The 24,539-nt window shown below is 39.0% G+C and overlaps 1 protein-coding gene across 1 annotated transcript in view; it reads left to right on the top strand.

The window, feature by feature from the left end:
• Positions 1-24,539, top strand: part of LOC122810137 (polycystic kidney disease protein 1-like 2) — a 369,247-nt gene that overhangs the window by 278,425 nt on the left and 66,283 nt on the right. The window contains exon 3 of the mRNA XM_044081611.1: positions 2,810-2,874. Within this exon, the coding sequence (XP_043937546.1) occupies positions 2,810-2,874 (65 nt within the window). The remainder of the gene's footprint in view (positions 1-2,809; positions 2,875-24,539) is intronic.

Raw genomic sequence — 24,539 nt, 5'->3', positions numbered from 1 at the left:
TTTAATGCAGAAAATGGTTTCAGCGGAAGCACATCTTCATCGGTGCAGCTGAAGGGAAAGATATTCGGTGATACATTATGTAAAAACAATACAAAAATCACGCGACAAAATACTATCAAACCAGAAAGACTTAAATATGAAGGTGTATGAAGTATACAATTTTGGAAAATATTATTTATATAAAGAGCAAAAAAAAAAAAAGTTGTACGTGTAATTTGCCAAGATATATTAGCTTAATCCAAGTCTATCATAATGTAAACATTAAGTATCTTAAAAAAAGATATACACATGAAACATGAATAAATGCAATATCAATGAATAAGGCAATTGTTCTCTTTGGGCATCTACAGGTCAACTTGAAAACAATAATCCATTCAATTAAATATAAATTCAAGGGATCTTATAAATAACGATTTAAAAGATTACATCATCAAAGCTTAGAAAATAAATATATAGTCTGTTCACTCTATCAAAATAATATAAAAAATATTTAAAAATAGTCATTTAATCCAGGAGTGAACAAAGACCCTATATTTACTATGCAAACTTTTCCTTGTGGTCTAAACTTTTCTGCCAGCCCAACATTTTGGAATTATGAAAGCATGTTTTGTCAGTGCTTGTGAACACAGTTTATCCCTCTTTAATTTCTCCAAATATTTTGGGTTCCTAATACCATGATGTGAATGGACCCCATTCCTAAGTCAAAGTATGATTAAAGTTCATGAAATTAGTATTGTTTCACTCTTTGATGTTAGCCAAAAGTGCTCTTTGCAGCAGCAGTAATGTTCCCAGTAATGACTCCTTCTGCAGTTCGTACGGAGTTACATGTAAGGTAGCATACCTAAATATGATTGTAGACTCTCTTTTATAAAACCTGTTGCTCCTACTACTATTGGAACTATCTTGGTATCCTTCTACCACATTGCTCTCATTTCTGCTTGCACATCCTGATATTTTATAACTTTGTGTCTCTCTGTACGCAGGACACTGTAGTCACTGGGTGTGGCGATTTCAATGATCAATGCTACTTTTGTTTTCTTTTCTTGGACCACTATATCCGGCTGTCTAGCGTCTATCTTTTGAATTGTTGGTAATGGATGATCCCATGTGATGTAGGCTTCATCATTTTCTATGATGCTTTGTGGCTCATGTTTACAGTGCTTTTCAGTCACTTCAAAACCATAATGTCTTCACAATTCCCAGTGCAACAGTCTCGCACCACATTATTGTGCCTTTCAGTATACAGTCCTTCTGCCATTAGTATGTCACAACCAGCAATGAGGTGGGTGACTGTTTCCAGTTCGGTTTTACAAAACCTACATTTGTCCGTTTCTCCCACATGTTCAATGGACTTTGTAAACCAGCGTGTACATAGACCACTGTCTAGAGCTGTCAATATTACCCTTTCATCTCTTGGTTTATCCCAGCATGAACTAAACCATGTTTGCTAAGGGCATCATATGCACAGTTAAAATGTATGTCACTTGTAAAATCTAAAGATGTATTGTCAAATAATAATTGGGTAGGTATATTATCGAGGGCTCATATTACGTTATTGAATTGTTAAAGGTTCGAATGTCATATGGTCAAACCCATATGATCGAACTTTTAACAGTTCGAAAAGCTAAAAAGAAATAAACAACAGAAAAAACCTACCTGACCATTTTAAGTAGGGGGGCAAGCCCCCCCCTGCACACCCACACCCCCCCGCTCTTTAAATATACCAACTCCAAGATCGTACTGCAGTGCAGGGAAAGGGAAATCTTCCCATTCCGCACTGTACGGAGATCTCTGTTGAAACCTTCAAACTGTTAAAAGTTCGATCATATAGGTTTGACCATATGACATTCGAACATTTAACAATTTGATAACATAATATACACCCTATTATCGACTGGGTAGTATTCAAGGACCCATTTTCAGAAAACCTTAGAGGTATTAGTAGAAGTAAAACTTTGAAACTTAATCATGTTTGCAAAATGTGCAATGCCCATATAGGTTTGTCCCTCATTATTATGCTGTGCAAGGCTGGGAAACCATTTCTTTGTAAACTTTACATATGTGTCATCCAGAAATCAGCACTATCAGGAAGATGGAGTTGTGGTGGCTCTACATTCTGGAAGCTGGTGTACAGTTCTGAAAATCACAGATAAATCCTAGAAGCACAAGTAGACGCCCTTTTGTGAATGGTATATTATATTCTGCTGCCAAATCTGTGGGTATTGTCTTTGAATCTGTCACATTTATTTTATTTTTATTTAACGTTTGTTAACTGGGAAAATCCGACTTGGAATGAAGCCAATTTTTAGCAGAGGCCTAGGGACAAATTCTCCAGATGCATGTCTTTGAATGTGGGAGGAAACCGGAGCACCCAGAGGAAACTCAGACGAACACAGAGAGGACATGCAGACTCCACACAGAAAGCACTCCAGCCACTCCAGGCACTCCAGAATCAAACCACAGTACCTCTTGTTGTGAGGCGACAACTCTACCGTTGCACCACTGCACCATTCAATGCAGACATTTCAGAAGCTGATGCAGAGAAGATCATCAGTAAACATAGGGATGACTTTTACTCACATGGGACCTGGGTCCATTAGATGTTTGATCAGCAGCACTCATTAGTCACCCAGAATATATTATAGTATATATAATATTATTGGTCAATATCACTTATTATTTACATGGGATGTTTTGTAGTATTTATGAGGCTGCAAACTTAATAAAGGAGTCTTCATGAAGAATGGTTCTGGGAGATCTGAAAGCAATACTAACTGCCTTTTTCTGTTTTGTTTTGTTTTTTTTGCAGGGATTTGTCAACATAAATATAAATCATCACCAGTTTCTTCCTTTGGCAAATATCAGCCTGATTTGGTAAGTAAACAATTATAAACATTTTGCTATTCTCAGAAAGAATGATGAAAGGAAGTCAGAATTACAAAACACCCATTCTAAGGAAAGAAAGATAATTCACTTAAGAAGGAAACTAAAACCTTTTACATGTTCTTACTAGAGAGTTATGCATGCAAAAAAGGATACTAAAGTCTAACAATGTAGAGAGGAAAATGAAGAAGGAGGCACAAAAGCAAAACCAGGACCTCTAAGATAATACTTTTGGCCTGCGTTGATGAAAGGAAGAAAACTGAGATTATGAACTCCATTCAGTAGAACTTTCCAGGATAAAGAGGTTGAGCTCAGCTTTTTCAGATAAAACAAAAAATGGTTTTGAAAGAGTTCCTAAATTAAAGATGAGCAAATCAGTTAGCACTAATGGGATTTACCTCAGATGTCGTGGAAAATACCACTTTCCAGCCCTTTTATTGAATCAGAAAAAGAAGGTGATGCATCTGAAGACAGGAAATTGGGAGATGTGGTTTCCCTTCACGAGACTAGAAACAAAACAAAGGCAGATTGGGAACTCTTGCGATATCCCTTTAGCCTCAGTGTTATGGTTTTATTTTTCACACCTTGCATTTCTGACCCATCTGGATCTCTATCTTTTACAGAAAACAAGAAAAATACCTAGATTTACTGCTGGATAACACATTGTTCTTTCACAATAATGTAAACAACACTATGACTAAAGCAGCTGAGATGCTCATTGTGGTTTTCCAGATATCTCATCTGCTTACCATGAAAGCACATCATGCCGCTATTGTCTCTATTTTAATCCCCAGACTGGAATAGGCCTTACCTATAACTGCCCCTCTATCAAACCATAACACTGTGCAATTACAAAACACAGAAAAATAAGGCTCTGTGCTTTATTCATTCTTCCTGTGCTAATAATCAGCATTGTATCTCTATTACTGATAGAAAATAGCTTACAGTCTCAGTTTCCTATCTTCTTAATACACTCACCTTTAAGCTCCTCAAAGATAGTTACTGCCCTTTTCCAATTAACAGACTCACTGTACATGAATTCTCTTATCCTTTATGAAGCAACACCTCCATGAAGCTTTACAGACCCCATTTTTTCTGTCAAAATGTGAAAAGTCCTTTCTTAAGCTTCAGTCTGCCTTGTGAAACAGACTGCCTGGTGACATCACTTCATCAGACAATTTCTGAATCTTCAAAAAAGTTAGAATCTAAAAAGTTTAATCAAAAATAAAAATCTAATTAAAAATTATTTAAAAATTAAAAATCAGTTATTCTCACTAGGGACAATGTATAATTATTGACCGAGGGATGGGTAAGACCAATCTAACAAACAGAATAAGTGAATTCAAACACCAGAAGGGAAACTGGATAGGCTTAAAGTGGCCCACAAGGGCAGCTAGCTTAGCATTTACCTATATCTAGCACATGAATATAAATGCAATTGCTTCACTGATAATCGCTGAAAAAACTAGCATTTTGTGCTGGATTTATTACATAGATTTTATTCTTTATGTGTTTTTTTTGCATTATGTATGCTCGTCTTTTATGTTATTTCTGTACTACCTTTAAAATGTTGTATTAGATGTTTCTGCCTCACCCAGACTCTGCTTTACATTGTCTGCATTTTGGCCTGGGTAGTGGCTAAAGGATATTGTACTAGCCCCAACCTGATTTACAGTCATACAAAGAAACAAATAAATAAATAGATTAACTGGAAAACTGTGCAAAAAGGAAGAAATGTGGTATATTGAGTAGCCTGAGACACTCTGGACCAAGAATAGTATGTACGTATAGTGTGAAGAACTTGTCAGGAAAACCTTGTACAGTTCTGGGGCTCTGTAGCTCGGGTATGAAGCAGGGAAGAGCCATGGGTGTGCCCTGTGTATTTAATTACTTGTTTAGTGAATTAATTTAATTTTCAATTTATTTTATTTTATTTTATCCCTCTCTGCAGCTGAGCATCAGCTGCCACCAGCTCCTCCTGTCATTCACTGGGTGTACTGGGTGTACTGGGTATACTGGACCCATGTTAGCCACTCCCTGGCTCAACCTTCCCCATGTCCAGGGTCACTGAAGAAGTGTAGCACTGGTACAGCATCATAGTGCCGCCAAGCCGTGTGCCCTGACCCTGACTGCTGAGCATTTGGCCTTTAGAGCACTATGCTTGCTTCTTTCAGAATGTGAATGCTCATTTCCACACATCCACAACTTCCCACCTGAGGGGTACACCATTTGCTGTAAGGAGCCTGCCACACTCTTAATGCTGTTACCACATCAAGCGTAAGCTGCCTCCCTCCATCCCAGGATGGGCAAGCCACTGCTGGCCACTCACTCCCATCCTCCCCTGCAAGGCCCATCTTGTGCTTGTGAAATGAGATGGACATGAGCCATTGGGGGAATAGTAACGACTTCATTTCTCCATGCCACAGAGACACTCAGATTAATTTATTTAACTAAACAGATAAACAGACTGCACCAGACTGGCCCTTTTTCTGCCAAGACATAGCTGCACCACAAAAAAAAAGTATAACAGTTTACAGAAATGTTAGTCCATTAAATTATTTTACAATTCCAAACAAGCAGATATCATCTATTGTAATAAACATTGTTTAAATGATGTCATAAACTTACTGAATATTCATGAGGCTCTACTAAGGGGAGGCAGTAAATTTCATAACAAGCTTACTGAATATTCATGAGGCTCTACTAAGGGGAGGCAGTAGATTTCATAACAAACTTACTGAATATTCATGAGGCTCTATTAAGGGGAGGCAGTAGATATCATAACAAACTTACTGAATATTCATGAGGCTCTACTAAGGGGAGGCAGTAGATTTCATAACACAAGATCACGTGTGGTAACAACTTTACTGCTACTGAAGAGGGAGTGCTAGGGTATAACAAGGGAGGGCAAAAAGGTTTCTGGAGACATGAGTGACCATTAAATAATTTCAAGAAAAGGTCTGTGAATAAGCAGGGGTTTTGTTTGTGTCTTTTGGCTTTTCCTGGTTAGGGGTCGCCACAGCGGAACTCTGGTCCGCTAATGATTGGTAGTTGATTTTTACATGCCGAGTTACCAGCCCTGACACACAACCTTCAACGAAGGTACGCCCTGTCATGCATGTCTCCACGCAGAAGACGCTCTAGCTGAGAATCAAACTGGACAGCGTCTGACTGTGAGGCGACAACGCTACTGCAGCACCACCACCGTGGGTAGGGGTAATAACTGAAATGTAAGAATATTATTAAAAGGGTAAGTAGCAGAAGTGGCATTCTGAAAGGTATTGTCAGCCAGATTATATTATGCAGTGTGGTAGGGTGCTACTTAATTTTAGGATCATGCTGAAGACATCTAGCAATTTTATTAATGCATATCCAACATTTTTCTACATTATTAGCTGAAGTCAAGGTGACAATGAAAACCTGTATTGTAACTTTAGTTAAAAAAACCCTTGCGCTATGAAATTCTAGTGTCCCTCATAAATAAATGTGAAATCCTTAAAATGATTCACCGTCATAATGTCATGTCCCAGTTCACCAAGTTTGAAAACGATGAGACGAAAACGTAAGTGTAGAAGCACAAACTCCCGGAACATCGTATTTCCTCTCTGGGTAAGAAACCACTTGGCCACCATGGTAAACTTTGCCTTTTCTCCACCGTAGTACAATCGGTATATTTAAGTGGGGGGGGGTGAACCCCCCCCCCCAAGTTCAATGGGTGTAATTTGCTACTGTTTGTGTTTTTTTTTCATTGGTGGCCAAGTGGTTACTTTCCCAGAAAGGGAATACGATGTTCCGGGAGTTTGTGCTTCTGCACTTATGACATTTTGGTTACTACATTTTTAGACTTGATGAACTGGGATGTGACAATTTGAAGGTAAACCCTTAAAACAGATAACATAACCTTAACAAGACAAGTATTAAGATTAAGGGTGGTATTAGACCACTGCTCAAAACATATGAAAAGGTTAATGATCTTGATAGTGGTATTCATGGGTGTTTCATGTCAAGAAAGTATTTTAGACATCAGAAAGTTGTTTGTCTTTCAGCTTTTTCCCAATAAGGGGTCGCCACAGCGGATCTCCGGTCCGCTAATGATTGGCAGTAGATTTTTACGAAACGCCAAGGTGCCAGCTCAACGTCCAACCTTCAACGAAGGCACACCCATTTATGCACGCATGTCTTTCAAACGCTACCCAACCACGGGGAGGACATGCAGAATCCGCACAGAAGGCGCTCCCAAGCCAAGCCGAGAATCGAATGGGAGAACCTCTTGCTGTGAGGTAACAATGCTACAGCTGTACCACCGCGGCATTTTAGACATCAGAAAGTCCCAAATAATATTGCATTTGTTTTGTTGGGAATCATTTCAGTTCATCAAAGGTAGAAATGTTGTACCCACTAAAAACAGAGATGAAAACAAATGTTCTATAGGGAGGGGCAAGTCTCTCTGCATCCCCTTCCTCTGCAGTTGTAATACTCGTTTCATGATTGTTCAGGTTTGGGGATAAAAGAATATTCCCTTACGCCTCTCTTCCCAATACAGCAACCTAACAGCCAGCGGCAAGCTTAGATGTTAGTTATGCTGATGTTCTTGCTGTCATACGGAGTGCAAAGGTACACAATTAAGATACTATTACATGAACCACATGCTCTCATTCTACTGTAATCTACTGACTTTTTTCTGTCAAGCTTCTTAAAACATAAGAAAACACTAAGTGAGAGCTTTAGCAGAAGAATAATCTGAGAAAAATAAGACAAGGTAATCTGCACACAAACCTGCATTTGTTTTAAATTTGATTATGGTATATTAATTGGAGGAAAAACAAAACTGGACTCAGTGCTGATCTCAGTAGAAGAAAAACATTAACAAGGGGTCATATTAGTGTAGGCGAGGTATTTTAACATGCAATCTGGCACTTTTCTTCCAGATAGATAATATTAATAATTCTTCTTCTTTCAGCTTTTCCCAGTTTGGGGTCGCCACAGCGGATCACCTATCTGCTCATGACTGGCAGTGGAGTTTTACAGTGTCAAGTTGCCATCCCAGCGCCCAACCTTCCACAGAAGGCACACACATGCAAACACTCACACCTAGACCAAATTTAGAGTGTCCAATCCACTTACAGCATGTCTTTGGGATGCGGGAGGAAACCAGAGCACCCCCATGTGACCACAGGGAGGACATGCAGACTCCACACAGAAGGCACCCCAGCCAAGGATCGAACCAGAGAACCTCTTGCTGTGAGGTGACAGTGCTAACCACTGCACCACCATGGCTGCCCTTCCATAGATAATATTAATAATAATAGTAATTTAAGTAAAACATTGTTTGTGAGAATTACATTGATAAAAATGTTTTTTGCAGAATTCTCTCAAACATAAGGGTACCATTTAGAAATGAGTAATCAATGTAATTCTCACGAACAATGTTTTACTTAAATTAGCAAAAATATCTCATTTTTTTTCTCCTTTAGCATACAAAATGAAAGTCTGAATCCAAAAGTGAACTGAATGCTGAAATTGGTGCTTTATCATATTTGGCACTTTAATACTTGTGCAAGTTTTTTTGGCAGGAGTAAAATCTCCCTATGCCAATACATCCCACCACTTAATTATTCCAACACTGAGGCTACACAGCCTTGAAGAAAATGGCAACCCCCCATACACACACACACACACACACACACACACACACACACACACACACACACACACACACACACACACACACACTTGTAAAATTTAGTGTAGTTCTGTTACAGTACCAAACTAAATTGTGTGCTAATTCGAACAGTTCACCTTTTACAAAATACTACATTTTAATATAATAAACCAATACATTAACAGCAAAGAAACAAATAATTTACAAATGTGTGTACATCAAACTGATCAAATTATTTATAACTTCCATTAAAAACAATTAAAATTAAACATAAATCAATATTTTTCTAATAAGAATTTTAACCAACGGTTAAATTCACATGTGGTCTTGTTCATCTATATCGTGACAGTAAATAACTCATTCTGACATATAGCATTAACAATGTTTATATATTCTATAAATTAGGGAATAGTTTTATTTTTTTCCCATTTTTTGTCATCACTTTTCTAGCTATAATTAATAAGATCCAGAAAAGTATTTTTTTTTTTCTAGGTACATTTCCAGGAATTTGAGCACTGAATAGAGCAAAAGTTTTAGAGAAATTTGAATAGTTCATTTTGATGAACTGTGATATGGCATGTTTGGAGCTGAGGACTTGTTAGATTGTCAAGTCCACCTCCAGCACCCATAGCTTTATATTCTGCATTTTTAAGAAAAGGCTATGTTGTAGCAATATTATGGCCTTTCCTTAAAATGGTATTGTTGTTAACACACCAGACAAAAAGATTCAAAATGAGTTCTACGTAATAGTTTCAAACAGTTTTGACAAAGACAGGGAACATGTAAATAAAAATATATTTTGAATATTAAAGAAAAGGTTTCTTAGAAAACGGTATCATAAAATACAGTTTCCTTAAGGATGGAAAAGCCCCAGTTCTCAAAGAAATGTTGAATATGTGAGACAGTAGGTTAGCAATGCACGTATCACTTAGAACAGAATCCGTAGGACTTTTAGCAAAGGACCATACAAAATTATAAAAAAATTAATTACACATGATAGCTAGGAAAAACTACTGATTGGACAACAGTTTTGCCCGTACAAAGAGAAGTGGGTTTACCATCATTATCCAGAATCACATGTGCTGGAGTCCAGCTGCACAGTGTCCTGCATCCCAAATGATGGAATGCTGAACACTGACATTCCCAACTGACTGATCTCACCCCCTTCTAGACCCATGTTAAGCTTGTTCCTAGGTCCAGAGTGGTAGGGAGTTTTGAGGTTTGGTGTTTATGTAGGTTATACCAGAATTCAACATTCCAACTTTTCACGGAAGTATGTCAACCATAGGATTAATCAAACACATGTGATTCTGGATAATGAAGGTAAACCAGAGATGTGTCAAAGATTTAAGAAGCACAGAAGTTGCAAACTTGGAGATGTATATAAAGAAAGCACTGAGCATTACAATGGGAAATAAATGTGGTGCATGAACTATGACATATTTGATAGAAGTTGAAACAAAAGCAACACATCCTTGCTTCAGGTAGACAAATTAAATAATGGCTGCCAGCAATATGATTTTAATTATGTATTTATTTAAAGTGAGTAGACTGGAATTGAAAGCCCTTTTTTATCAACAGCCTTGTTACAGAAATACAGTTAACAGCAAAATGTATACAGAATTTAACATTTTAATTTTTCATTTTATTCTGTTTTATTTACTTCCACATTACACCTATTTTAAGTGACAGCAGGAAACAATACCAAATCATTAAAGAGAGTGATGGTTTTACACATAGAAACCATATTTAAATGTTTCTTTTTAAAATAAACATAAACCACAAATGACATATGTTTTAAAAAAAGTCTAGTTGTTACCACATTTGTGTAAAAACTATTTATTCTTGATACCTCCTTTCAGAAATATGGAACATTCCACCTTCATAATAGGTCTTGAAATACATTTATGGTACCCTTTTAAACAGAACAGCATGCTCACATATTCAATATTTTTTACTGGGGGCAGATGATTAATTTTTTAAGTAAAAAGTACAATTATGTGCATTTTATAGAAATTCTGTAATGACTCTCAAAGAAGAATGCTATATAGCATTCAGTTTGCTCATATAACAGTCCACATTCTTAACAGAATAATAAAAATGTATAAAGAGTGGATGAATGAATCACCAAGGAACTTTTTAGTTTCAGACTCTAAGCTTCTGAAAACAAATAAGCTAGCCAGTCTGCAAAGTTTGAATATACAATTTGTCAATATGATCTTTAAATGACAAATTCACATGCTATGTGAGACCTGATTAGATAAGTCCATTCATAGGTTCATAGGTTGGTACTAGGCTATCAGCCCTAGGGATTATACAAGCCTAGCCATAACAATTCCCTGGCTATTTCTTCACACATTATTTACTTTCCTGGATCCCTGTCTAGCAGGGCAACTGACGTGATCCCTGGGGTGAATTTCCTTTCTCCCATCCAATCGTCAAGGTTCCTCTTGAAGAGGTCCAAAGAGGCACTCTGCTTGACATGTATGGGCAATCTATTCCAGAGTCTGGGGAGTCTCTGGGTCAGGAACCTATCCCTCCAGCATGTTTTGTTTATTGTGATGACAAGGTTTAGATCACTGGAGCGTGTAGCTCTGAGGGATTGGGATTTCTTTAAGTGTAGCATGTCCACCAGCTCTGGGTTTGACATGGCCTTGTATGTTAAGCAGAGATCGCCTCTGAGTAGACGATATGCGACAGAGTATAGCTGGAGTTTTTTAAGGCGGTCAGTGTTGGGCATCTGCTTTAGGCCTATGATTCTTTTAGAGAGGTATTTCTGAGGCCTTTCCAGTTGTTGCAGATGTCTTGAGAGGTACATACCAAATGGGGCATTGTATTCTATAATGGGTCTAATGAGGAATGAGTGCAATGGGACAATGACCTCCTTTTTTCTGGATGAAAAGCCCTTCGTGATGAGGTGTGCCACATAGAAGGATTTTCTGACTGTTGTGGCGATGTGGTTATCGAAGGTGAGACCACTGTCCACCTGTGTCCCTAAGTCTCTTATCACACTTTCTGTGTTTAGTGTACTGCCACCTATATGGTAATTCATGGATACATGTTTTTTCCCAAAGGGGATAACAATACATTTCTTGGCATTGAGCTTGAGTTCATGGCTCTGGCACCAGGCATCTGTTTCTGTAAGGCCTTTTTGTAGAGTATCCACATCATTTGGGGATTCAATAATGGCTCCCAGTTTGCAGTCATCTGCAAACTTTGTTAGCCAGAGTCCCTTAGTGTTGACCTGTACTTCAGAGAAGTAGATGCCAAACAAGAGCGGCCCCAGGACTGAACCCTGAGGTACTCCACTTGTCACTTGTCTGGAGCTGGATTTGGAGTCGGCTACTTTTACAGTGTGGGTTCTATCAGTAAGCCATTTAGCAACCCATTGGGTGACATAGGGATTAATGCCCAACTTAGTAAGTTTATCTATGATTCCAGAGTGGGCGATGGTGTCAAAGGCCTTGGCAAGGTCTAGATAGGCTGTGTGGACCACCTTACCCTTGTCCATGGCTCTGGAGACTGATTCAAAGAAGTCAATCAGGTTCAGGAGACAAGATCTGCCCTTCACAAACCCAAACTGGGTGGCGTCCAGTGTTTGAAGGTTGCCAATGTCTTTGTTTATAAGTTCCATGATAATACGCTCCATGGCCTTGCAGATAAGGCTTGTCAGACTGATGGGACAGTAGTTTCCGGGATCCAAGGTGGATCCCCCCTTGTGGATTGGGATAACTGTAGCTCTGCGCCACTCAGTGGGCATGAAACCTGAGGTGAGGCTATGATTAAACATGACACTTAGGTGAGGTCATTCAATTAGTTATTGGTTTTGATAAGTTTATATATTAAGCACCCCTGAAGTAAGTCATGACTGTACTTTTATTTACACTGATCTTCACAGGTTGATAGGCTCATAGGAAAATACTAGGTGAGTTGCCTTTCCAGACCATTTTAAGCCAAGACAGTTACTTGAATTAACTTATCCCATTTGGTGTAAGATTGGCCTTACCAATTCCATGGTCAATGATTATATATTACCCCACAATGAAAATAACTAGGATCATACCATAGATAATTTGAGGAGATCCACGCATGGGATAAAGCATTTAGGAGCTGCCTCTGTCCATTAGTAGATACAGGATTCAGTCCTGGGGTAAATTTTCTGTTTCTCATCATAGATCCAAGTTGTGCTTGAATGTGGACAGGGATGAGTTTTGTTTTACTTGGCTGAAGAGTCTGTTCAGAGCAGCAGTATCCTCTCTGAGATAACCCATCCCTCCAAATAATTCTGTTGATATTGTATAAAAGGTTTAGATTCCCTAGACTGACTATCATTGATGTGATGATATGCAGTAAATCTATCAGTATTGGGTCAAAGGATGTCTTGCATGCCAGCCACAGGTCACTTCTTAGCAGTCTGTAGGATACAGAGTTTAGTGACAACGCTTTGAGTCAGTCTATGTAGGACACATTGTTTAGGCCTTGTAACCTTTTAGAATGATATCTGTGTAGGTGTTCCAATTTTTGCATGTGTCTGGATAAATATATGCCAAAGGGGACATTATACTCAAAGATTGGCCTAATTAGGGCTGAGTAAAGGGGACAATGACATCCCTAGATATAAACACAATATGTTTGTGTATAAGCTGAGCAATATAGAAGGAAGAAAATCAGCAAGCCAAGAAGAGCAGTATTGCTGGAAACGAATTCATCCTCAAGTCTTGGTGAGCACCTTCATGAGGTGGACCCTGTTTTTACAAAATCTCATCAAGACAACATTGATATATAGACTGTATTTTATATAGCATATATCATGGATAGAAGTTGGTTAAAAATAAAAAAGTGTCCAATCTTGGTAGGCACACTGGTGCCATGACTGGAAAAAAATGACAATGTAGAATCCTCAAGACACAGAAACATTTTTACAGTGTGGTTAAGCCAGGCTCAGAAGGAGGATAGCCCCCATGTTGTAGAAGGAAGTAGTAGTCCACAAAAACTGACAGGCCAAAAAAGAGCCATAAAGATGATAGAGTGGACTATTGAGGATAAGAAGGAAATGATACATTGTTACTACTATGCAAAAAGACAAGAATTTCTGGACAGAAGTTATAAAAATGATTAAGAGAGAAATTAGAGGAAAGAAAAATACTTGCGCAAGAAAAACTATCAAAAGCTTCAAATGCAAATGTGTGTACATTAATACAACAGATTTATGAAAAAAAGTTATATAGACCAAGAAACCTTGGTCCATTTGGAAAAAGAAACGACTGAGGAAGTGCAAAAATATAAAGAACAAAATCTAGAGATTTTTGAAAGGTATAAAAAAGAAAACTGGCCATGGGAAAGAAAGAAACATCTGATATGGTGCAATATTTATGCAAAGGAGAAAGCCAAAGTAACCAATACAAAAAAGCTCCACGGATATTCAACGAGAAATGTAGGCAAAGGCTCCCAAATATGTAAAATTTCACAATACAAAAAATAAGATCACACATCTGGAATGATGAACAAAAGATTAGTAAAGTAGAAGTTAAACAAATAGAAGTTGAAGTTATGGAATATCTGTGAAGTAAAGGATTTAGTGTTGAAAGTCTAACTCATGTCACAGCATGATGGAACAATTAGTCCCCCAAGTAAGAAGAAACACGAGGAGCGGGAGACATCTGAAGAAGAAATATGGACATGGGAAAGAAAAAGAGCTTTATTATGGTGAAATATTTATGCTTGGAGAAAGCAAAACTAATCAATACAAAAAAGCAGCACCAAAGATATTTGAAGAGAAACAGAGGCAAAGGCATGCAGATACGAGAAACTTTTACAATACAAAAAATAAGAAAACAAAGGGGGGAAGTAGAAAAGAGGATTTGTAATGGAGAAGTTAAAGAAATAGAAACTGAAGTTATGGAGAACCTGTGAAGTGAAGGATTTATTGTAGAAAATCTAACTGCGACAACATTACAGCAGGATAAACAGGTCTATATTATGTTGCCGAAAGCTGTTTACAGCGAATACAGCAACATTGACCTATAAACAGCGAAAACCCACTCACGCAATGGCCAGGTCAGAGATTTTTTCCTAGGGAATAAAATCAGCAGACCAGCCAAACACGGCACACCACCTAAATCACTACAATGCCCCCAACTAAATATACCAACTCCAAGATTGCACTACAGTGGGGTAAAGGGCAATTTCACAGTGATGGCCAAGTGATTGTAAAATTGCTGACCTGGCTATTCGCATTAGTGGGTTTTTGCTGTTTATGGGTCGATGTTGTTGTATTAACTGTAAACAGCTTTTGGCAACATAATATAGACCTGATAAAACAATGAGTCCCCAAATTAAGGAGAAATCAGTGAAGCAGGAAGCATCTGATCAATTGCCACATGAAGATACTTTGGACCCTTCAGTAGGAAACCAGTAGAAAAGCTCAGCTGATGCTGCACAGCAAGGGAAGGAACAGGAAACTGTGGCAACTCTGACACAGTCAATGCCATGGAGTAATAGACCAGTGGGTTCCCATATAAAAGAGCAATAGATGACACAGGTTGACACTGAAGAGAATATGTCACAGAAAGATGTTCTGGAACTTTCTGTAGAATGCCCACAGAAAACAGAGAGCAACGGATGTACCCTTAGTTTAGAAGAAAATGATCTAAGAGAAAAGTTGCTTGATTTAATAGTGATGGATATATTAAGATCAACAAAAGAAAAGATTACAGAAAGTCAATAAGACCCAAAATGTTAGAAGTTTGATAAAACAAATGAACACAGGAATCAAGACTGTTCACAGAAATGTATGCAATGTAACAGAAGTAAATATGATATATTACAGTGCAGCTAAATAAATAACAGATAAAGTCTTACCCCAAAAACACGATGTAGTAAGGGAAAGGAAGGGGAAAAATCAAATGCCATCATGAAAGTACTGAATACAGAAAACAATAAAGCGGTTAAGACAAGAAATGTTGCTGTTAGAAGAGTACAGAAGAGGGAACATATCAACAAAAATACTCCGAAATATAGACAAGATAAAAGCAATGTGCAGTATCAGAACAGACCAGGATCTATGGTACACTGTTGCAAACAATAAAGATATCACCACAGGCAGAAAAACATAGAAGATACGCAGATAAATGCAAAGGAAAAGTACAAAAGAAGCAATTTATTGACGACTCAAAAAAGTTTTATACAGAATTAAGAAACAAGGCAAAAGGAATAGAAACACCACCAAAAAAGAAGAAATAGACACATTTTGGAGGAATGTCTATGAAGAGCCTGTGGAACACAACAACGATGCTGAATGGATAGAAGAAGTAAAAGAAAGAATAAGAAGTTGAAATGAACAAGATATGAAACAGGATGAAGTAACTGCCAGAGAAATTGAAACAAAATTAAGAAAAGCTCCTAACTGGAAAACACCAGGTCCAGATACAGTACCTAACTTATGGTTAAAAGTATTAACATGTTAACATGAAGATTAAACCCTGAGTAAGAAGTATTTATATGTGCATTACAAACAGATGCAAACCTGGTTAACAACAGGAAAAACAATACTCTTCCTTACGACTGAACCTGCAAGCTATCCTAAAACCTGTAGATCAATATCTTGCCTTCCAACAATGTATAAACTATACATTATAGTCATTTAAAAGAAAACTCAATCATGGCAATAGAACAAAAGGAAGCCGTATGGAACAAAGGATCATTTGTTGTTAATTAAATTCACGATGGAGAACTCTAAAAAGGGCAAGAATTTAAGTATGGCATGGATAGACTAGAAAAAAAAACATTTGACAGCATCCCACATTCATGGATAAAGGAGTGCTTACAAATGTATAAGATAAACACTGTATTAATCAATTAGATTACAGTGAGCATGAAACATTGGTAAACCACTTTGTGGCTAAGCCATGATAAAGGACAAATTATTATTCCAGGGATAAACATATAAAGGGTGATATTCCAGGGTGACTCTGTCACTGCTGCTCTTTTGTTTTGCCCTTAACCCATTAAGCTGTTTACTTAAATTAGGTCATGGCTACAATTTGGCTCCCAGAAAACAACAAAGTGTAAAGACTTGTCATCTTCTTTTTGTGGATGATTTGAAACTATATTGTACATTAGATGAGGAACTGAAAGCCCAACTGAAATGATTTAAGAATGTCGTTTGCTCTTGATAAATGTGCAAAAGCAACCTTTAAAGCAGGAAAGCTGCAGCACCAAGGAAATATCAGTCTGAGACAGGAATGTGATATAAAGGAACTTGAGCAGGAGGGAGTGTATAAATATTTCAGAACTGAAGAAGGATTGACAATAAAATATGAATAAATGTGAATAAAACTTAGTAAGGAATATTTTAGTAGACTAAATTTAATATTGAAAACAACCCTGACATCTAGGAACAAAGTCCAAACTATAAACCAATTTGCTCTTCCTGTTCTAACTTACAGTTTTGAAGTGATTGACTGGCCCCAAAAGTTATTGGATCAGCTAGACAGTAAAGTCAGGAAAATGCTTCATGCTTATCAAATAATTCATAAAAATCATGCATACCAAGATTATATATTTGGTATTCTGAAGGAGGTATGGGCCTCCTAGAAATTGATTATATGTGTAGATCTGCAGTCGTAGGACTGCATACATACCTGCTGACCTCAGAAGATCCAAACATAGTGAAAGTTTTAAAACATGAGGAGAGCAAATCTTAGATGACTTCCCTACTTAGTTCACCAGAAGCATATCAGCATTAAGAAGGAATGGAAATCAAACCAGAAGCAGACAAAAGTCAGGCAGCAACTGAATGTCCCATAAAACAAAAGAAAGAATGTAAGGTGAATGATCAGATGAAAAGGCAAGAAATGTGGAAAATGCATAAATATAGTTGCAAGTACAGAAAACTCCTGGAACAACATTATGTCGATCAGGATCTGACACAGAAATGGTTGAGGAGAGGTGAACTTAAACCAAAAGATGAAAGGTTAATATTTGCGGCCCAAGACAGTGGACTATGTACATAATGATGTACAAAGTCCATTGAACATGTCAGAGAAACAGACAAATGCAGGTTTTGAAAAACAGAATTGGAAACAGTCGCACATCTTGTTGCTCGGTGCAATACACTAATAGCATAAGGCTTATAAGGCTTGAATACTGAAAGGCATAATAATGTGGTAAGACTGTCAAATTGGGGATTGTGCAAACTTTATAATATTGAATTAGCTGAGAAGCATTGGAAACATGAGCCACAAAGCATTATAGAAAATGATTAAGTTTATATCCCATGGGATCATCCGTTATTAACAGTTCAAATAATAGATGTGAGAAAAGCAGATATAGTAGTCCATGAAAAGAAGACAAAATAGCATTGATGATTTAAATTGCTATACCTAGTGATTACAATGTCAATTGAATTATCTTGATTTCTAGACCAACTAGTAACAAGGGAAGCTTTTAGATATAGCTGAGTTAAAAAGTATATTTATTGAGAGGAGATACCTACTTGGCAAGGAAGTAGCCTAAAATGCACGTGGAAGATGTGGTATAGTTAAGTTACATAGGAATGATGATTCTAACGGGTTCCATTTACGTTGTCGAAAGGGTTATTCATCGAATGCCCTTCCATTGACATATAAACAGCAAACTACCAAAACTTCGAACAGCCACATAAGCAAATTTTTTCCCAGGGGAAAAAATCAGTTCGTTGTCATCATGAATTTGCCCTTTCCTCCACTGTAGAGTGATCTCGGAGTTGGTATATTTAGCTGGGGGGGTAAAGCCCCCCACTTTGTAGGGTGTGACAGTTTGTTTTCTTTGTTGCTGGGCAAGTGATTTTTTACCCTGGGAAAAAATTCACTTATGTGGCCGTTCAAAGTTTTGGTAGTTCTGTGTTTATGTGTCGATGAAAGGGCGATTGATGAATAGCCCTTTTGACAAAGTAATATAAACCCAATTCTAACACCAGAATATTCAAAGAAAATGAATTGGTGCCAGCAGTGGGAACTAAACACAGGAATGATATCACACAAATCAAATCTATTATTCAGATCAACTGAAATGTATTTGCAACTTAATCCATTAGTTTCTAGTAGTCCGTGGGAAGCCTTATTTTTTATCAAGGGGGGAGCAATATATAATCTTTTTGACACCAGTTGGCATAATGGTTAAGGTCTTTGCCTACTATGCCCAAGGTACAATGTTTGATCCTGACCTCTTGCCAATGCATGTATGGAGTTTACATGTTCTCCCTTGATCACTGTGGATTTCTTTCTACCTCCCCAAAACATGCTGAGTATTCCTACCTCAAATGTATCCAAGAATGGAGCTGTGGGCAGCAGAACAAGCTCTAGATTGTGCCCTATAGGGGGAACAGTTGTATAGGCCAACCAGTTTGGACATCAATTGTCTTACACAGTATCCTCAAGGCAGCAGAACACTGATCACAGACTGCATGCCACCTCAGGGCTAACCACTCAACAGTGTAAAATTGGTTCAAGGTGATACAGTCATGTTGACTAATGTTGTAAAATGGGCATGGGTATTTGCTGGGGATGAGTGGGTTGAGGACCCAGCCTACTCTGACCTTCGGCAGGGACCCATGTTAATGATGGGAGGGTCATATATGGCCCTATTGGCCGGTGTGTGCCCACCATAAAGCCCGGCAGCCCTGTGTCAATAAGCTACTGGCATCTAGTATACAGCTGCTCAGTTTGTTTTACCTGGAATAGCTCTGTTATATAAAAGCTAAAACCTGGACATAAAACCAATCTGCCAAACATGAACTAAGAATTGCTACACTCACTGTAAATTCACAGACAGGATGCAGCTTGGAAGTGGATGTCATGATGGTACAGAGTAGTTTGGACATCCTATGTATTCAGGAGACAAGATGAAAGGACAGTGCAGCAAAGCCACTTGGCTTGGGGTCCAGAGTCTACTACACATGAGAAGGACAAACTAGAAATGGTGTGGGAATTGTGGGAGGGAAAGGATTTAGGGACAGTGAAGGAAGTCATCAGAATTAGTGATAGACTCATGGCAATTAGACTTCAGTGTAAGGCTAGGGCACTATTCATAATCTCAGTCTATGCCCCACAGCAGGGATGTGATAGTTAGGAAAATAATGCATTCAGACAGCAGTTACAGGACCTACTAGATAAAGCAGGAAATCATGGATTGGTGTTAATAATGGGTGATTGCCTGGGTAAACATTGATGTGACAACAGAAATAAAGAAGGAGAGGCCATTCTAGACTTCTGTCTTACAAAAGGCTTGATGATAGCCAACACATGGTTCAGCAGGGGAGACAGCCACAAGGTCACATATAACAGTGGCCAACATGCAACTCGTGTAGATTTCCTCCTTGTTGGAAAGGGCAGAGGGGTAGAATCAGCAATTGCAAGGGTATCCACAGTGAAACAGTCAGCCCACAGCATAAACCACTGGTTGCCGCAATCAGCTGCAAGCAGTGGACAGAAAAGGCTCTAAGGTCAACAGAGACCAGTCTGAAGACCTGGACGTTGACTGGAGAGAAAGCAAAAGAGTTCAATGAATTATTCAGGACACTAACACCTTAGAAAGAAAAGGAACTAGGTGGAGTTGAAGAAGAATGACAGTGACTCAAAACAGCATATCTGGAGACCAAAGAACAGGTATGTGACAGAGCCAGGTATTGAAATAAGGTACGTAAGAAAAGCTGGTGGTGGAATGCAGAAGTCCAGGAAGTCAAAAAAAGAGGAGTGCAGGAAAAAGTGGGAGACAGAAAACAAGGGCTAGGTTTAGAAAGAATACTGGTCGGCTAACAAAGAGGCTAAGAAAGAAGTTGCAACAGCAAAGAATAAGGAATCAGAGGCAGAGTCTACCAGCTTCTGGAAAGGGACTTGGTACAAGGCACAAAGAAACTTTACCAGGTTCCAAGGCAAAGACAGAAAGATAAAGAAGATAGTCAGACACCTTTCGTAAGGGATACCAGCAACAACCTGCTCACTAGCCCACAGGAAATCAAAGGCAGATGGACGGAGTACTTTCAGCATTTTCTGAATGAAGAAAACCCCACAGAAGCTGTACTGCCCCAGACACAGCCTACAATTAAAAAAGAGGAGGAGCCCACCCTAGAAGAAGTAAGAACAGCACTAAGGAAAATAAAGTCGGTAAAAGCAGCAGCAGGTGCAGATGAGGTCATAGCAGATACGATCAAGATGCTGGGTGAGACAAGGGGAGAAATGGCTTCTGAAGGTACACATAGCAGCATAGAAAGAAAGGCGTATCCCAGATGACTGGAAAGTAAGCATATTCGTACTAGTGCACAAGAACAAAGGGATCATCCATAACTGTGGGCAGTACAGAGTTATCAAACTCCTGTCACGCTGCATGAAAGTTCTGGAGAGGGTGACTGATAAATGGCTACTCAGAGTAGTAGAAAGTAAAACGGAAGATAAGCAGTTTGGATTCAGATCAGGATGCAGCACAACTGATGTGATGTTTGCAGTGAGACAAATAGTTGAGAAGACGCTAGAGATGAGGAAAGAGTCCAACTTGGCATTCATACCTCTCAACTGTGCAGTTTTTCGCAGAGCGTCCTGATTTTTGCCTCAGATATTTGACCTGTTCATCATAAAATCTGTGATTTTCTGGCAAACCATGGAGGACTGAAGTCATTAAATAATGACCAAATAATGACATATATTTCAGTTTCAGACTTCATATCCTTCAGAAAATACATGTTAACACAAATCCTGTTATTCTCATAGCTTTCTAAGTTTATAAGAGCAATATTTAAAATCTGTCCCTATTTTTGGGTCTTTGTCCACCTATTGTTTTAGGCTTTGTCCAGATTTCTTGCATTAAGAGGTTGAGAGGTATGCTTGGCATTCCTAAACTTGGAGAAATCAAGCCTGAGGATAGTGGGACACATTCACAAAGTGTACTGGCAGGACCTCCCCTCGGATCCAAGAAACTGATTTGAGCAATCCTGCATTGATTCAAAGTCCCAAAAACATTGGTACAATGAATGCAGGCTACTTACAAAGACCCAGTGACTCAAGTACAAACAGCGTTCAGTCTCACACAGGAGTTCTCAGTGGGAGTGGTTGTGCAATAGGATTCAGCTCTGTGCCCACTGCTGTTCATACTGGTGATGGACTACATCAGCAAACAGGCTGGAGGGAACAGCTTGTTAGCAAACAGGCTGGAGGGGGTAGATCAACAAAGTTGCAATATGCAGACAATGTAATATTACAGGCAGACTCTGAATAAGGACTTCAGCAAAAGATAGAGGAATGGAATGCAAAATAGAAGGCACATGGAATGAAGCTGAATACAGATAAGATGGCTGTAACAGCAGCAAATAAGGGAAATCAGAAGAAGCTGAGAACTGAGATAGAAGAGAAAATAGTGGAACAGGTTAACAGCTTCAAGTATCTAGGAAGAGGTGATTAAGAAGAAGGGAATTCTGAGTGAGGAGGTCAAAGCTAGAATCAGAGGGGCTGCAGCCAACTGGCTGAGCGTTTCAAGGGTAGTGTGTGGCAGAATAATGCCAAAGAAGCTGAAATGTAAGATGTACAAAACAGTAGTGTGACTAGTTCAACTGTATGTACAGAAACCTGGGGAGTAAATGCAAAGCGGTTGAGAAAGCTAGAGGTGATAGAGATGACATTCCCAAGATGGCTGGTAGGATGCACACTATCGGACAAAGAAATGAGGACATTAGGGAAGAAGCCAAAGTAACTTCAACTGCTGAGAAGGTCAAAGAGAACAGATTATGGTGGCTTGGCTTATGTGCAAAAATGACCATCTGGTGAAGAAGACTTGGTACAGAGAGGAGCAAGGCAAGAGGATACAGGGGCATCCAGCAAAGAGATGGATGGATTGTGTGAGAGAAGACATGTGATAGGCATGACTGTTGAAGCAGAGAGGAGAGTGGCATTGAATCAAGAGTAATGGCGACAGATGATACACCTCGACTCCATGTAGGACATGGAAAAAAGCAGGTTGATGATGACGATGATGATGACTGGAAAAAAGGGAGGGATAGAACAAAATAGATGGGGAAGAAGTGGGGACAGTGGTAGAAGTTATTCTTCTTGGCATAAAAAAAGCTCTGCAGACGGTGATTGTACCTATGAATTCAAAATATTCTTGTTTTTGGAAGGAAGGCTATGGAAAATCTGGATAAGATTTTTAAATGCAAAGGCATCACAATTGCCCAGTAGTGACATTCAGGTATGAGAGCTGGACTGTAAGTAAGGCTATGCAGTTTTAAAGTGATGTTTTTGATGTCTGGTGTTTGAAAAACTTTAATAATGCCATAGACTACTAGAAGACTAAACTGGTCATTTCTTAAGAAAATAAATCAAGACTATTCACTGGAAAGCCTGATAGTGGCAGAAAAACATTGTTTAGACACATAATTTGAAGACAGGATATACTAGAGAAGACACTGATGCTGAGAAAATAAAAAGTAAAAGAAGAAGAAGGAGGTAAAAGATATTAAGGCGGATGGACACATTCCTGAAGAAAGGACTATGACAGAGTCATATAATTGTGTTAGACACACTCAGGTCGAGTAGGGTACACACTATGTTCAGGTTGGTGTAGGACATCCCCACAACTAGTACTGTTACAATGTCCCTCCGACAGGTACTTCAGGACTGCCGATAGTACTTGAGCACACAGAAACATCACATGGTACATATGCAGTTCTCCCTTTTAACCTGTACTACTACATGTGTAAGGTTTTACTGACAAATGAGTGATACAACACAGCATAGTAAAGTATTCGTCATTTGTTCCCAGGTATAGCAGCAACTGCACCATTAACAACTGACTGTGGTGCCACATGTCAGGCTGATGTTGACAGTGATGCCATTAGTCTCAAACTCATCATATAGCTTGGGGACAGTGGGATACATTCACAAAGTGCATGAGCAAGACCTCCCCTTGAGATGTTGATGACTCTGGTATGGGTGAGGATGGTTCACAAGGGGTTCAGCATATGTGCACATGCCTTTAACATAAGGGAGTAATTCGCCATGAGGTTCCACCTCACTCTCAGATGCACATGTAGGACCTCTAGAAGAGGACAGGATAATATCAGTAGTTGGAATACCCACCATACAGCCCATCCACAGCCATGCCAGATGAAGGCAGCAATCATGGATGACCCCTGAGACACATAAGGCATTGCCAGCACAGCACCAAATCTGTTGGGACACTGTTCAGGCACTGGTAACTGCTACTAAATGCCAGGCAGAGATGGTAAAACTGCTGCAGGAAATAGACAAGGGCATTCACCAATACTTGGGAATGGTAGGGGCCAGAGACCATTTCATGATGATCCTAACTGGACTGTAGTTGTTCACAAGGCATCCATGTCAGCCTCTGTCTACACCCTTGTGAGGACTTACCAGACATACATGGCCAACACAGCTGGGTGGAGAAGAAGCTGCACCTACATGCATGAAAGCCCTGTTCAGCATACTCCACTGGTGACCCAGTCAGCTCCATTATCTATGGATGTGGATTCCTCCATAAGGTAGCCTGTGGGATATTGTCAAACTTCAACAACACATGAAAAGACCCTGCCATCAAGGTGATACTCACACAGCTGACCAGTCACTATTAAGGGCCTCAGCAGTACCCTGTAGGTCACACCACTATAGCAACTCACAGTCAAGCTCTCATAGCAAACCCCTTCCCTCTGACCATCCCCAAAGTTATCATTAGGGGACATTGTGTATGGCACAGTCCAGATATGATCCACACACCTGAAGTCATACATGTTGCCAGTGGTAGCAACAACTAAGCACAGCACTTTTAAGAAAACCCAAAATAAATAAGAAAGATCTTTAATAAATGATTAAAATAAATATTCACTTTCCTGTTTGGGAGGGGGGGGGCGGAGAAAGGATAAAGAAAAATTATAATCACAATGCTTGGTCATATATACCCAGTCTGAAAACTGTAAAAACATGTTAATAGCCACACTCCTTTCTCAGGAAGG

The sequence above is a fragment of the Protopterus annectens genome, chromosome 8.part1 (genome assembly GCF_019279795.1).
Source record: "Protopterus annectens isolate FY-2018-M chromosome 8.part1, PAN1.0, whole genome shotgun sequence".
NCBI lineage: Eukaryota > Metazoa > Chordata > Ceratodontiformes > Protopteridae > Protopterus > Protopterus annectens.
Note: the sequence above shows the minus strand (reverse complement) of the source record. Positions and strands in the feature narration are given on the sequence as shown.